This window comes from Chiloscyllium plagiosum, unplaced genomic scaffold (assembly GCF_037043375.1).
Source record: "Chiloscyllium plagiosum isolate Xiang-an unplaced genomic scaffold, Cpla_swu_hap1 HiC_scaffold_20, whole genome shotgun sequence".
NCBI classification, from domain to species: domain Eukaryota; kingdom Metazoa; phylum Chordata; class Chondrichthyes; order Orectolobiformes; family Hemiscylliidae; genus Chiloscyllium; species Chiloscyllium plagiosum.
In genome coordinates this window covers 27,730,048-27,745,290 of record NW_028270158.1, presented here as the reverse complement: position 1 = coordinate 27,745,290, position 15,243 = coordinate 27,730,048, and the positions used below count along the sequence as shown (strand labels likewise).

At 39.9% G+C, this 15,243-nt stretch overlaps 1 protein-coding gene across 2 annotated transcripts in view; it reads right to left on the bottom strand.

The window, feature by feature from the left end:
• The window catches only part of iqce (IQ motif containing E), a 67,479-nt gene that overhangs the window by 28,168 nt on the left and 24,068 nt on the right, over positions 1 to 15,243 (bottom strand). For both annotated transcript variants that reach the window (XM_043711806.2, XM_043711809.2), the window contains exons 10-15: positions 8,864 to 8,936; positions 6,031 to 6,080; positions 3,399 to 3,562; positions 1,905 to 1,960; positions 1,576 to 1,790; positions 745 to 843 (exon numbers count right to left, since the gene is read on the bottom strand). In XM_043711806.2, coding sequence (XP_043567741.1) covers positions 745 to 843; positions 1,576 to 1,790; positions 1,905 to 1,960; positions 3,399 to 3,562; positions 6,031 to 6,080; positions 8,864 to 8,936 — 657 coding nt within the window. The remainder of the gene's footprint in view (positions 1 to 744; positions 844 to 1,575; positions 1,791 to 1,904; positions 1,961 to 3,398; positions 3,563 to 6,030; positions 6,081 to 8,863; positions 8,937 to 15,243) is intronic.

Genomic DNA, 15,243 nt, shown 5'->3' with positions numbered 1-15,243 from the left:
TGGCCTGTTGTAGACTAATTCACAGAGATTGGCTGCTGTCATTAATGCACAACCAGAAGCAGTAGGGAGATGAGAAGAATATTTTTACACATTGAGTTATGATGATCTGCAATACCTAAAGAGCTGGTGAAAGTAGATTTATTAATAACTTTCAAAGGAATTTCTAAACAACTCATGTTATGGAGAAAGAACAGGGAACTGAGGCAAACTGGAATCAAATCTGGTGTGATAAGCCAAACAGCCTCCTTTTATGCTTTATGATTCTACAGATTCCATTATTTTGTATCATGAGACTGTTAAGATAGTAGGATGGATTTTACATTGAACAACTTCTATGTTCCGAAGAGGGGCTTCTGGTTGAATAAACTTAATTATTAGGAATTCATTAATTGGAGACATTGGTGTGGTGATAATGTCACAAAACTAATAATCCAAAACCCCAGTCTAATGTTCTGGAGATATGCAATCAAATCTCACTAGGTGAACATGTGATCACTGCTGATTATTGTAAAGACCTATCAGATTCGCTACCATCTTTTAGGGAAGAAAATTCATCTTCGTTACCTGGTCTACATCTAAGTCCAGATCTACACCAATGTGGGTGACTCTTAATGTTCCTCTGGACTGTTGGGATGAGCGACAAATGTTGCCCTAGCCAGCAGGATTCACATACCCCACAAATGAATTTTTAAAAAATCATAAAATAGAAGGATCCACTTGTAGTGTTTGAAAGAGTGCACTAACCTGTATTCTTCTGGGGGCTTGTCAGCTTGAGTTTTTCTAAGTTTGTGCAGCTCCTTTTTCATCACTGTCTTTTCCTGAATTACTTGATTTATTTCAGTACTACAGAGCAAACACAGAACTGAGAGTCAGAATGTATAAATGCTTTCCAACATACCCCTATTCATCTTCTTTTGGATAAATTCACCACTTGTATTATATTTAGAGAAAGCTTCCATTTCTAAAGCATGTATCATGGCTTCAGGTTGTCTCAAATTGGCTTGCAGCCAATGAGTTACTTTTTGGAGTGGAGTAATACTATAGGAAACATAGCAGACAATTTGTCCGCAGTAACTCACATTAATATCATTCTGACCAGATGTTTCCTTTAGGTATTGGTTGATGGAAAAATATTACCCAGTATTAACTATATCAGTTATGTTTAATTCTGTGCAGGCGACAAGCTTGAGAAAGGTTTTCATAAGCAGACATAAATAAATACTCAGAAACCATGCAGTTGAATTAGGAGCTGTATATTCATATGGTTTTACTCTTTAAGTGAATGTTAGATTGAGTAAAGATTAGATTTATTTCTATCATTCGTTGACTTCCTCGGCTATTTCAGTTAGGACATGTGGAGAATTCCCGTTCTCTTATCTCTGAATAGAACCATGGAATCTTTTACATCTGATGCACCAGATAGGGTGAATGGAATCTTGATTTAATGCCTCATCTGAAAAAAATGGGGTCTTTGATAGTACAACATTCATAAGTAATATTGGGATTGTCACAACCCAAATATTGTTCTCAGGTCTGTGGTGTGGACTCCAGGTTCCCTTTTTCCACAATACTCACTTCCTGGCGGCCAGCTCTTTCTGCAGATGACTGCGATCCTCCTTCAGCTTTTTTACTAGTTCACGGAGATGGCTATACTCCTGTTGTTGTTTGACCTGCTGCTGCTCTTGTTGCTGCACTTGATCCAGAGCAAATCCAGCCTGCATGTGCTTCTGTTCAATACCCCTGCTATTCGTCCTGGATTGTGAGCTGGCTCGCTCCTGATCATCAGCTTTCTGGGAAATTCAAGAAAGTAGCAGTATGACTGGCAGATAGCACTTTCTACCAGTAACACACTGATCCTTTAAACCCACTTAATGTCCCTGAAGCCTTAGCCAAGCTACTCTCACCTTCTCCAACTCCAGAAGCCTTCTCACCAGCCTCTGTTTGCTCCACTCACTATAACCTAAAAGAGAACAGGTACAAAGAGAGAGAAATAGTTTCTGATGTGTGACATCTATAACAAACATTTACAGGACTAAAGAGCAGACAAACATAGGAATTAGTAGCTGGAGTAGACAATTCAGCCCTTCCAGTCCACTCCATCATTTAACATGATCATGATTGATCTTATCCTGGTCCCAGCTCCACAAAGGAATGTCAAAAAACATATGAATGCATTCAATATTGAATATTGCAAATTTCAATTTGATACAGTACAATGTATAATAGTTACAGCTGTACTGAGCTCTGGTACTGAGTCAAAAAGGTTTAAATTATGAAGATGATTAGTCATCCATCAAAATCTATTTTTTAAAGAGTCCTAGATTGTTCAGTCTTTCCTGATTATTATAGGTTGTTCCTTCTGGTATCATCTCTGTAACACTTGGGACTATTTTCTTCAGAAAAGAGAGGACTGAGACATGACATCACTGGGGCTCTTTCAAATTTGATATAGGGGAGAAGGTTCCATGTGGAGAGAAGACTGAATAAGGGCTTTTAATATTAAGACTAATTTATCTATTCAGAAATTTTGGAGGTTCTTTACTGAAAGAGTGGTTAGAATATGGTACTCTATGACGCATAGTCTGGTTGATGCAAATTGTATGGATGGAATTAAGGGTATCTACATATTTACATAAGGAAGGAAGAAATAGGGAAATGTACTTTGGTTGAAATAATGTAGAATAGGTGGGGGCTCCTGTAGAGCATAAGCATTGATATTGATGAGTTGTACTCAATGGTCTGTTTCTGTGCTGTAAGTTCTACGAAAGGTTTCTATTTTCTCCTGTGGGATATCTAGAACAAAGGGACCTAACTACAAAATTAGAACTAGGCCATTCAAGTATGATGTCTAGAAACATCACTTCACACAAAGGGTAACTGAAAATTTGGAAGAAATGTTAACACTAGAGGTTAACAATAAAATAAAAATTGCCGGGTTCTTGTTAAGCAAGGGCACTTTGGGTTATGGAACCAAAGTAAGTAGACAGAGTTATAATCTGACTGAATGGGAAAGCAGACTTGAAAGCCTATTCCTGTTTAACAAGAACAAAATCTGCACAACAGTGTGCAGCATGGCTGAGTCAACATGGACAGCACAAGTGAAGGAAGGAAGCTCGCTGTAACTGAACTTGGTGAAAGTGAGGACTGCAGATGCTGGAGATTAGAGTTGAGAGTGTGGTGTTGGAAAAGCACAGTAGGTCAGGCAGCATCTGAGGAGCAGGAGAATCAATGTTTTGGGCAAAAGCCCTTCAACAGGGCTGTACTGAAGTAATTGAACTTGACAAGTTTAGAGAACATCATTCACACCATCTGAAGCAATGAACCAGAGGGTTAAACAGGAATTGAGAGCTCATTTAGTGGAGGGTGGGTGTTGCAATAAAATGTTGCACAATGCCTACCTTGGGCTGTGCTGGTTGCAAAAGAGCTGTGGAATGCTTTATCCAGGTCACCCTTCAAGGCTTTATTCTCCTCTTGGAGGTGTTTAAGGCTTTTGGATAATCTGAGGATGGTTGAGTTGAGCACTTTCTGTTGTTTCTGTGATTCTCTGCTGTCTGGTATTGACCTACAAATTAACAAGAAACAAACAATCAAAGTGTCACAATGTGCAATTATGTTTCCTACTTGTTTCCACCTTCCTCCTTCCTTGGGAATAGTAGCCTATTCTATGACTGCCAGACAAAGATGGATATAAATGATTTCAGAGTTTTATTTGAGCATTGAGTTCATTAAGTAAACTTCACCAATGTTCCTTCTTCAATAAGCATCATATAAAATATGTTGCAGTGGTCACTTGTATATGTGTGCTGTGCATAAAACAGTTCTTCTGTTTGCCTCCATAAAAACAGTTTCTGCCCTTTGAAGCTTAATTCAAACATCATGAAACACTTTGAGATATCCAAAAGGACAAAATAAGGCTTAGGGTGTAGGTTTGCTCGCTGAGCTGTAGGTTTGATATCCAGACGTTTCATTACCTGGCTAGGTAACATCATCAGTGGTGACCTCCAAGTGAAGCGAAGCTGTTGTCTCCTGCTTTCTATTTATATGTTTGTCCTGAATGGGGTTCCTGGTGATGTCATTTCCTGTTCATTTTCTGAAGGGTTGATAGATGGTATCTAGATCTGTGTGTTTGTTTATGTCGTTGTGGTTGGAGTGCCAGGCCTCTAGGAATTCTCTGGCATGTCTTTGCTTAGCCTGTCCCAAGATAGATGTGTTGTCCCAGTCGAAATGGTGGTTTTTTAAATCCGTGTGTAATGCTACGAGGGAGAGAGGGTCTGTCTTTTTGTGGCTAGCTGGTGTTCGTGTATCCTGGTGGTTAACTTTTTTCCTGTTTGTCCTATGTAGTGTTTGTGGCAGTCCTTGCATGGAACTTTGTAGATGACGTTGGTTTTGTCCATGGGTTGTACTGGGTCTTTTAAGTTTGTTAGTGTTTTTTTGAGAGTTTTGGTGGGTTTGTGTGCTACTAGGATTTCTAGGGGTCTTAGTAGTCTGGCTGTCATTTCTGAAACTTCTTTGATGTATGGTAAGGGTTACTGGTTGTGTTTGGTCTGCTTGTCGTGGTTTGTTCTTGAAGAATCTGTGGACTGTATTTTTTGAGTATCTGTTCTTCTTGAATACGTTGTATAGGTGGTTCTCCTCTGTTTTCCGAAGTTCGTCTGTGCTGCAGTATGTGGTGGCTCGTTGGAATAGTGTTCTGATACAGCTTCGTTTGTGTGTGCTGGGATGGTTGCTGGTGTAGTTAAGTATTTGGTCAGTGTTTGTCAGTTTTCTGTATATGCAGGTTTGTAGTTCTCCGTTGTCCATTCTTTCGACTGTGACGTCCAGGAATGCGAGTTTGTTGTCGGTTTCTTTCTCCTTGGTGAACTTTATGCCTGTGAGAGTGTTGTTGATGATGTTAAATGTCTCTTCTATCTTGTTTCATTTTGTGATGACAAAGGTGTCATCTACGTAGCGGACCCAGATGTTTGGTTTGATGGTTGGTAGGGCTGTTTGTTCTAGTCTTTGCATTACCGCTTCTGCTATGAATCCTGATAGCGGAGATCCCATGGGTGTGCCGTTGGTTTGTTTGTAGATTATGTTGTTGAAGGTGAAGTGGGTCGTGAGGCACAGGTCCACTAGCTTCATGATGTTTTCGTTGGTAATGTGATTAATGGTGGTTGGAGTGTGTGTGATGGTCTCTTCTAAAAGCGTGGTAAGTGTTTCCTTTGCCAGGTCGATGTTGATGGAGGTGAACAGTGCTGTTATGTTGAATGAGATAATTGTTTCGTCTTCCTCTATTTCGGTGTTTTTGATGATTTTTAAGAATTCCTGGGTGGAGTGGATGGAATGCTGTGACTCTTCTACTAGGTATTTCAGTCTTGCGTGTAGTTCTTTGGCCAGTCTGTAAGTTGGTGTTCCAGATAGTGAGACTATGGGTCTGAGGAGGGCTCCTGGTTTATGGATTTTTGGTAGTCCGTAAAATTGTGGGGTATTGGTCCCGTTTGGTTTCATTTTTTGTAACATCACCACAAACCCTAGGAACCCCATCCAGGACAAACATATAAATAGAAAGCAGGAGACAACAGCTTCACTTAACTTGGAGGTGGCCACTGATGATGTTACCTAGCCAGGTAATGAAATGTCTGGATATCAAACCTACAGCTCAGCGAGCAAACCTACACCCTAAACCTCAACCTGAGCTACAAACCTTCACAAACCTTGCAAAATAAGGTGCTAAATAAAGGTTGTTGAGAAAGCTGTACTGCTATTTTTTCGAAAAAACCTATTTCAGAAATACTTTACATTTGGTTGCTCTTCCTAAATCCTCTTGGGATTTGAGCACCAGAGTCATTCAACTGTAGACTGCCCAGCCTGGGCTCAGTCTGGAATGGGTTCCTTGATGATGTTCCCCCATTGTTAACTGGGGATATAGATCCAAAAATGGCTCCAAGGTGATGAGATGTGTTAGCTTCACACAGATTGATCGTTCGCTTCACCCTTTAATCCGTCTTGATTCCCCCAGTGATCAAATCAAATATTTTGGTTTATGCTTACTTCTTGTCTGCAAGCTCATTATCAGTCAACAGAAGTCGGAGTCTCTGAATCTAAAATAAAAGAAAAATGTGTGTGAAAAATAAGTATTGAAGTATAAAAGTCTTCTTGCATGATTAGGAGTCCTTCAAGTAAAGCCCTTCAATGCTGTGTGTAAATATTGTGTCTGATGTGAACATGAAAGAGCTGCAACCTCTAAAAAGTGCTTTTTACCTGATTTCAGCTGGACTGTAATTGTGGTTCTAGAATTATTGTCAAAGCTTTAGGATTGTGTCAGAGAACGATCAGCCTGGGCTTTTGCTTTTGATATTTATCAAGTGTCTTACACTGAGTAGTGTGTGTGTGTACCTGTGCGTCTATGGTTATGTCTATGGGTTTGTATGTCTTTACCTATGCATGCATAGATTAGTTTGTGTGAGGATGTTTGTAAAAAAAGTGTGTGCGCATTGTACACATGCATGTCTATACAAGCATGTATGTATATCTATTTTTGTGTTCATATATAATTTGGTATGAATTTGTATATATTGTATGCATACATATGCACATGGTGGACATATGGAGTCAATACCAACTTATCTAAAAAAAATCATGTTTCCATACTCAGGCTCGAGTTGCTTGTTCACCCCCAGCTTTTTGCTTACAAACACAGTACCTTCCAAGCAGCACAGCAACTGAAAGGTGCCAAGCTGGCTACAGACAACTCAGCTCCTTTAAGTTGTTTCTTGCATGTGCCCATGAATAAATATTGAAGTCCCACCTGCTCCACAGGTGTGCAATAATATCTCAGAACAGGTTAATTAGATTATATTTTAAAATGTAGGTGCCAAATTTTTAAAGAAATCACCTGAGCATTCTGAAAGAAATTAGACAGAACATTTTTCAGTGAAATAAAGAATGATTACTCTGATTGCTATCACAGGGAGCTGATCTGAAAGATTGTATACAGAGCCCAGGAAGAAACCAAGGAAATCAAAGATTGGTCTCTTTTCTAGTTATCTTTCTGATATGATTAGATTGTCTTGTTTTCTTGGAACAATGGGGATTAGAGGATGACCTGCTAGGGGGGTTTAAAACGGCTCTCCCACATAGAGAAATCTCCAGTGACTCAGGGGATCCTGAATGAGACGATACATGTAGAGAAAATTAAATGTAACCAACTTTGGTTGGAGAGCTGGATGAACATTTGTATGCAAAAAGAGACTATTTAGTCAAAACCATCTATTCCTGAGTTTATGTTCCACACAAGCCTCCTTGCTACTTATTTTGATCTAAACTTTATTAGTGTATCCTTCTGTTTCTTTCTCCCTTGTGTATTTATCCAACTTTCCCTTAAATGCACCAGTGCCTTTCAGCACATCCTCACACTGTCCCTTAGCGATCATGTCTAAAAACAGGCCAGATTATACATGCATGTTGACAGCACAAACCTGATATCACCACTATCCATCTTGACTGCTCCACTGTTTCTGATTTGTCACACTAACTGATATTCAAGTATTGGATAAACTAAAACAGACTCCATCTTGGGAAGATCAGTCATTGACTGGGGTATTTGCTGCAAACTCTTCCCTGGCCACCATTCCGTTGATCTCTTTGATAACTGCCTGAGATTGTGGGACACTATTGGATGAATTGTTGGTTTGACTTCGAAATGACCATTTAACAGTTCTAGCACCAAAACTGCTAATCCCCCTACCTCGATAAAAGTACCCAACTCTGATTGTGTCTCAGCTCATTTGCGGCTGAAACCTTCATCCATACTTTTGTTTTCTCTGCACTTTATTATTCCAATTGGCCTCCCATCTTCTATATCACTTAAATATGCACTCATCCAGAACTCTGTTGTTCATCTCTTAATTTGCACTCTCCTACAGGTCCATCACTTCCTACTGTTGGCACGACCAGTGAAGCCTCAATTTTGAAATTCTCATCCTCTCTTTGGCCTTCCCACTCTTTAACTTTGTAACCTATTCTAGTCTTAAATCTTTAAGATCCCTGCACTCTTTCACAGGCTGATTTTAATTTTTAAACCTATTTATCTGTGCTTCGCATACTTTGTCCTAAATTCTGGAATTTCCTCATTAAATCTCTCCATTTTACTTCTTCTTTGAGATTCTCCTTTTAAAAAAAAAACTGCTTTGACCAAGGTTTTGCTCATCGCATTGATATTTCCTTCCATGGGTCAGTGTCAAATTGTGATTGATAATTCTCATTAACACCCTGGGATATTTTGTTACATTAAAGGCACTGTATTAAAGGCAAGTTGTTTTAGTAGTAATTATACCAAATAAAGTCTATGTCTTCACATCACTCACCAGGTTAAGGAGTTGCTTCTGATATTTTGAAATTGTATTTATTGGTAACTATCTTATATTTATCTCCCTAAAAGTGGGAACATTTCTTCTATATCCACCCGAATAAATCTCTTTCATGAGTTTATGACCTCTGTAAGGCCTCCCTCAACCTTCTCTTTTCTTGTATCTGTTCAATGTTTCCTGATTAGTTGTAATACTTCAATTTTGGTCTATAGTGCCTGTATGTCTATCTTTCTTGTAATCTGGAGACCTGTACTGTGATGAGCATTACAAGATTGTTCTAACTGCACACAAGTTTTATATGACTTTCATGCTGTTCAGTTTTATTCCTTGAGAAATAGCCATTTGTTAAAGGATCCTGCTCTGAAAAAAATGTTGTTTCTATCTGTTCATTAAAACAAAAACCAAGTGAACAAGTTGAATATCACAAAGTACAACCGCAAAGAACCATATGGGTAAATGGGCAATTCATAAGATGTTTGGTGTGTTATTAATTGTGCCCACTTTTGTGAGCCCACCTCTTCATAATAAGTCTCTGTGGCAATCTTCATCTCTTCAATGTTAGTGGTCTTCAAGTCAGATTGGAGTTTGCTGAAAATTAGAACGACAAGTTGATGAATTAAATTTGGAGTGAACATTGACAATGTCAGGCAATGAGTTAGAGATGAATGGTACTTAAGTTCTCACAAGTTATATATAATTAGTAATTAAAACACATTAAGGATGGCAGTTCAGATGCTGTGTTAAGGCTACAGCATATGGAAGTTCCTGGATACTATTGTGATCCAGGGCAAACACATCTACATAAGTGTTTGAACAGCTTCAGCTCAGAGTTTATAAACTAAAGGTTGAACCACAGACCTTGTGATGCATTAGGCAGTGGACTGTTATCTGGATTCTTTGTGCCAGGAGGCAGTTACATCACTTTGAATCAGAAGGCTCGATTCTATCAGTCATCCAGGACAGGTGGGTGTAACTGAGTGCGGTTGTTAAAGGGATTCAAAGGGTAGCAGTGCAGGATTGTCAGCCTCTGCAAATGTTTGATAGGTTTGATGTTTTCTCAGCCTGTTTCGATGAGAGTAGGGGTTGCAGGTTGGATGTGCAAACTGACCATGGCACTATGCTTTAGGAAGACAATCAGGTTAGGGGAGCATTAACGAATATAGAGGAAGTAGTTGATAATATCTTGAAGGGGATTGACACTGTTTTTTGCGGCAAAGAGCAAGAGTTCAGACAACTGAACTGCCTACCTGAGATGGGACATCTGCTTTGGTTTGGAAAGGAATTTGCAGTAGGAGGGGAGGATCCATAGTCTATGTTAGCACCTACATAGAACTGGAAAGAGATTCTGCATAGGAAGTATGAGGAGATAGGCATGAAGTTGAAAACCTCTGAATTATTATCTGAACTGTGTGCAAATTGGTATTGGGTACATAAAATTAGAGCCATTAATATATACAGCTCAAAGATTCGTGTGGGAGAAGAGGGTTCCAGTTTGTGGGCCACTTGCGTCAGTACTGGAGAAAGTGTGGGCTGTACCGGTGGGATGGTCTACACCTGAACTGTACTGAGACTAACATTCTCAAGAACTAAATAGTGTAGGCAAGGGATTAATGTGGAAAGATGTGGTATATCAAAGAGTTGAGACATGATAAGAGAGGTAAATAGCAAAATAGGAAATGAGGATCAGAGATTGGCAGGAAAGGAGCAATCAGAAAAATCTAGGAAACATAATCAAAACTAAATATTACAAAGATACCAAAAAGACAAAACTAAACACTGTATATCTGCATGCAAGCAACATTCATAACAAAATAAACAAATTAATTGTACATATTTTATTTATTTTATATATGAGCTGGTAGCCATTATGAAATCATGGCCTTAGGATGACATGGATTAATTCCTGAAAACTGAGGGGTATTTGACATATAAGAAAAATAGGAAGCTCGGTTAATGTGGTGGGGTAGCACTGTTAATCAAAGATAACATTTGTGCAACAGTCAGAGATGACATTGGTTTAGTGGATCAAAATTGAGAATACATGAATCTTACGATTTTTGGCTAAGTGTGATTTTGTATCAAGTCTCTTGGAGGGTTTCTGCCACTAGGCCGAGTGATTTTTCTCACACTATCTTACCAAACACACCTCATGTACTCCCTACCTTGCCTCTATGGTATGCCTCACATCCAGTTCCAGCCCCATCTTATCATGCATTGCTCTTGCCATTCACCGGATATGAGAAAAGACTAGCATTCCTTGCACCCAAGCCACCTTTAAAAGCCCATTGTGTGCCCAGAAAAACATTATCACTTCAGTGCTGCCTTGCAGAGTTCCTGCCATTTACCTTGGACATGGCCAACAGGGAGGAATTCTCACCCTGTGCTGCTGACAGGGATGTCTTGTTGTAGACATGGGACGCCCTCTTCCCCCACAACCAACAGTGGAAGACATGACATCCGACCATACTAGCCTGCTGCAACGTTAGCACCCAGGTCAGTGTAGTCTCGGCCATCTGGAGAAATGCTCAGCAATGTAGAAAGAAGGTCAATGACTTTCTCTGCTTGACCAGCATCAATCTCCGATGCCTCACATTCAAGTTATCTCTGTGACTCTGCATATCAGGCACGCAGGCTCATATGCTTTACCATTCTTACTAATGCTTCCAACATTTTCTCTCACTTGCTGTCACACACCCCAACCCCTAAACAATTAATCATGCATGTCACTTGCACTGTATATTTGCTCAGGACACCTTCCCCACCTACACTAAAATTAACTGCTAAATCGCCCACTTTAATTTGCCGTAATGTCTACCTCTCTCTCATTGCAGGGAAAAAAAAAAATCACTCACATTAGGACTGAAAGAGTCAGGTTGGGTGGTGGGCTGTTTGAAATTTGGCTCCTCAACCCTGATATGGAGAGCATTCAGACTCTGTCCTGAGTGGCTGGTTGACAGTGTCCAAAGCCCTAAATTGGTATCAGAGGCTGCTCTTGACTTACTGTGACAGGACTTGCAGGTGTGAAGGCAGACTCCCCTTGACTGAGGACTGCTGACAGCCATGACAAGATTCCTACCTTTGTGTCTGCACAAAACAGCAAAGCAAGCCCAGAAGTAATTTGAGCCTGGTAGCTCTAGCTTAGGAGGCAAAGTGCACAAAGGCATAGCAAAAAGCAAGGCAATGCAATGCAGGGATGGTCTGAACATCCAGGAAGGCTGAGAATGAGTAAGCGCTATTACAGCAAGTGAAAAGCCCAGGGATGCAATGTGGTCCAATTCATAAACTGCAGGCATGTCCCTGACCACGTAATGTGCTTGCAGTAGGATTACAATGACACTTGCTGATGCAGGCTGAGGTGCAGCACTGAAATATACAAGTGTCTTGTGCTGGATTGAAGTTGTGTCATGAGGGTTCTTAGAGACTGGCACATACTGGATAACAGCTTCATGGAGATGGTATGTGTGTGGCCAGTGTCCGCATCTGCAGGTTCATGATCCATGCCACAGTCACTTGGTGGCACCTTAGCAATCCTAGCAATTTTCTGGAGCACAGATTGCTGGATTGTTCTAAAAGCCTACAGCTCCTTTGAGCAGTGAGATCTGCAGATATGATGGCAGCAGTTTGTATTCACTTAGCAGCAAGCATGCATTTCATCAACTTCTTTCTGAGCTTCCATTGCTGCACTGAGACTTCTAGTGGCTTCCACCTGTCTTGCAATGGATGTTGAGACAATGGCCACCAGGCACTGCAATGCAACTAGGTCCATTAGTGTTGTCATGGAGTTAATTACCATTTTCACAAAGAAAAGGATGGGCTGTAAGCTCTATGTGATGCCTGTGCCATATAGGAGCTTGACTCCTCGGACACAGACAGACAGCTGTCTGGCAGGCATGCCAATGCACTGAACATCTCAGTATGCATCCTTTTCAGCATTCTCCTGTCCTTAGTTCGAAGTCCTTCTTGTACTCACTCACTAGCCAGAGCTATTCTCTCCACTTATGTTGATACCCAATAATTCACCATGTACATATCCAATCATAATACAATCCACGAAGGTGCACACAATGCCAATATCCAAGGTGGCAACTGTGTATTTCAGATCAAGTGACAGTTCTTCTTCCTCAGATGTCTGCTGTAGCTTTCTTTCTTCATTCTAGATGTGGTCAGATGGCAGATTTTGGGAATGTAAAAGCATCTAATCAGAAGGGGAGTGGGTGCAGGAGGAAGGAGTTGAGAAGGTTAATCATCCTGAATACTGCTGGATGCTATGGATTCTGTCACAGTAGGCCCCATGATGCACAGCAGCATTTGCTGTGTAGGGTTCAGTAGAACACATGTCTCCTGCCTTTTTGGCTTTGTTCCTCTCTGTTACAGTCAACCTTGATCTGTAAGAGAGGCCAGAATGTCTCAATTTATGTTGCGACATGGATGGCTGTTGTACCTGCCACAGCAAAATAGTCATAGGTATATGAAAGCAGAAAGAAGTGGGCATGATTGTAAAGTATATGGAATTTCAAATGGAATATTTCAACATTAGGATGAGTTCCAGTGCTAAGGACGGACATGGGTGAGGAATAGGACTGTGGTGTATTGAATACAGAGAGTTTGGTAATGCTGTGGGTAGGGGATATCTTGTGCAGATGCACTCACTGACCTTGACCTTCCATGTAAGGTCAGTTCTTTTCAGCATTGCACCAGGCCCTTGGAACCAGACTGTGAGAATTGATCTTCCCGGCCACCTTCTACGAGTTGGGTTTGAGGACTGTCTGTTCATCTCTTTGACTAAGGTAACTAGTTTTTCATCCATGAACTGTGGAATCCTCTTCCTGTCCTGGCATTATATTTCCCTTCTATCCAATCGCAATACCGAGAATGAGCAACATTGTCCTTTCAATGCAGCCTCCCTTTAAGAACTGGTGTCTACCTGGAACATGTGCTAGTTTCTCACACTGTCAGATCTCTGCTTGTGCAGTGAGCCAGCTAGCAGCCTGACGCAGGCTGGGCTGCATGTTGAAAGATTCATGAGCAGGCAACCCAAAGTTCACATGATACCTGTCTCACTTGAATGGGTGGGTAGACCAAGGCAAACACTGTGCATAATTGTATGTACAACATATGTAAAAGCAAAGCAAGATGTCATTCATTCTGTATTTTTTCCATTCAAATATTTATCCAATACTCTTTCGAATGTAACTATTAAATCAATTTTTACTATCCTTTTAGGAGTGCAGCCCTAGTCACAACAACTAGATGTATTAAAAAATATTTTTTCACATCGCCAATACTTCTTTGGCTAACCATAATAAATCTGTCTCTTTTTGTTATTGATCCATCTGTCACTGGCATAGTTTTCCTTGGTTGACTCTACAAAACCCTTCATGATTTTGAACACCTCTGTTAAAAATGTAAATATATTACAAGAATATTATTTGAACAATTTAAATGGATAGTTTTGTGGCTGTATAATTTTTGTTGTATGCCGATGGTAGCAAATGGATATTTGACAATTCTGCTTACATACCTTATCAATTTAAGCATGAATTGAAGATTTAACACACAACACTTAGCCAATACTGTAAGATTTTCAATTAGGTAGAAAAAATGCCGTAGTAGTTGTGTGCTTACCATATGCTAATTTTTGGAGAACATTAATATACAGCTATTCAAAGCCCTAATGCAATACATCTATACAATTGCTCCCTCCAATGGTGCAATGTGTAAATGCAATATCTGATGCATTTTGTAGTCCCAATCTGCACAATCTTTAATCCAGTGATCTCTAACTTGTGCAATGTTAACCAAAACAGAGTTGGGGTACTGTAAGTGGCCTGGGAAATTATCAGGATTTAGACTTTATTTGAGAAACTAGATCATCTAATTTCAAACAAATATTCTAATTAGAAATGTATGGCATTACACTAAAATGAAAACAGAAACTTCTGAAGAAACTCAGCAATTCTGAAATCATGTTTGGCGAGAATTAACACTTCAAGCCCGATATGATATTTCTTTGGAAGGATATTGATTTGAATGAAACAATCTGATGATATGATTGTTAAAACGGTTGCTCTGCAAAACCACACAATTATTCAGAAGTAATCCAAATGTTCTTGGAAAAACATTCAAAACCAACCTTTAAGTCATAAACAAATGTACCTCATTAGTAAGCTTACTTATATATTCTTCTAAATTTCATTTGAATAAGTGCATACATTAATACAACAGTGACAATTAAACTTTTAAAAGATGGGCAGCTGTTTTTGTAACAGAGACAGATATCAGAGGGAAACAAAGAAGATACTGCTTTGGGGAGAAACAGCCTCTGTTGCTGCGAAGAGCAGGGAGAATTGCTTTTGTGGTAATAGGTATGCAGAAATCTTGTAAAATTTAGTCATCTGTTTGGAAAGATAAGACTGATAGCTCTTTGAGAATGAAGGAACAAGAAGTCAATGAGGTGGACCTTACTGGTAAATCTCTGTTCTGGATTACTGTGACCGAGTGAAACAATTTCCAAAGGACACCTGAATATTCAAGTGGAGATAAGCAACATGTCACAGTAGCTGATATTTCTATTTAGTTGATATTTAAGATGATTTAAAGAAAGTTGACTCAGATTTTCCAGTTAGCCCCAGGCTCCCATGAAGAAGTCCCTTGTAGCAGTAAAAGTCACAATTAGCGACTGTTTCCCACACAATGTGGAGTTTTCACACACATTCCAGCCTGACAGTTGGAATCAGAGAGTCCTGCCCCAAAAACCTCGGAAATACCAACCAAATGCAGTTATATTAGAGTCTAGGGCAAGTAGGAGTGGGCAATGTGCCCACAATGTTCACAACTCAAGAATGAATAAAGAAAATTATGAAAAAGGTCAAGTTTCACGCTGTCGATTCTGATT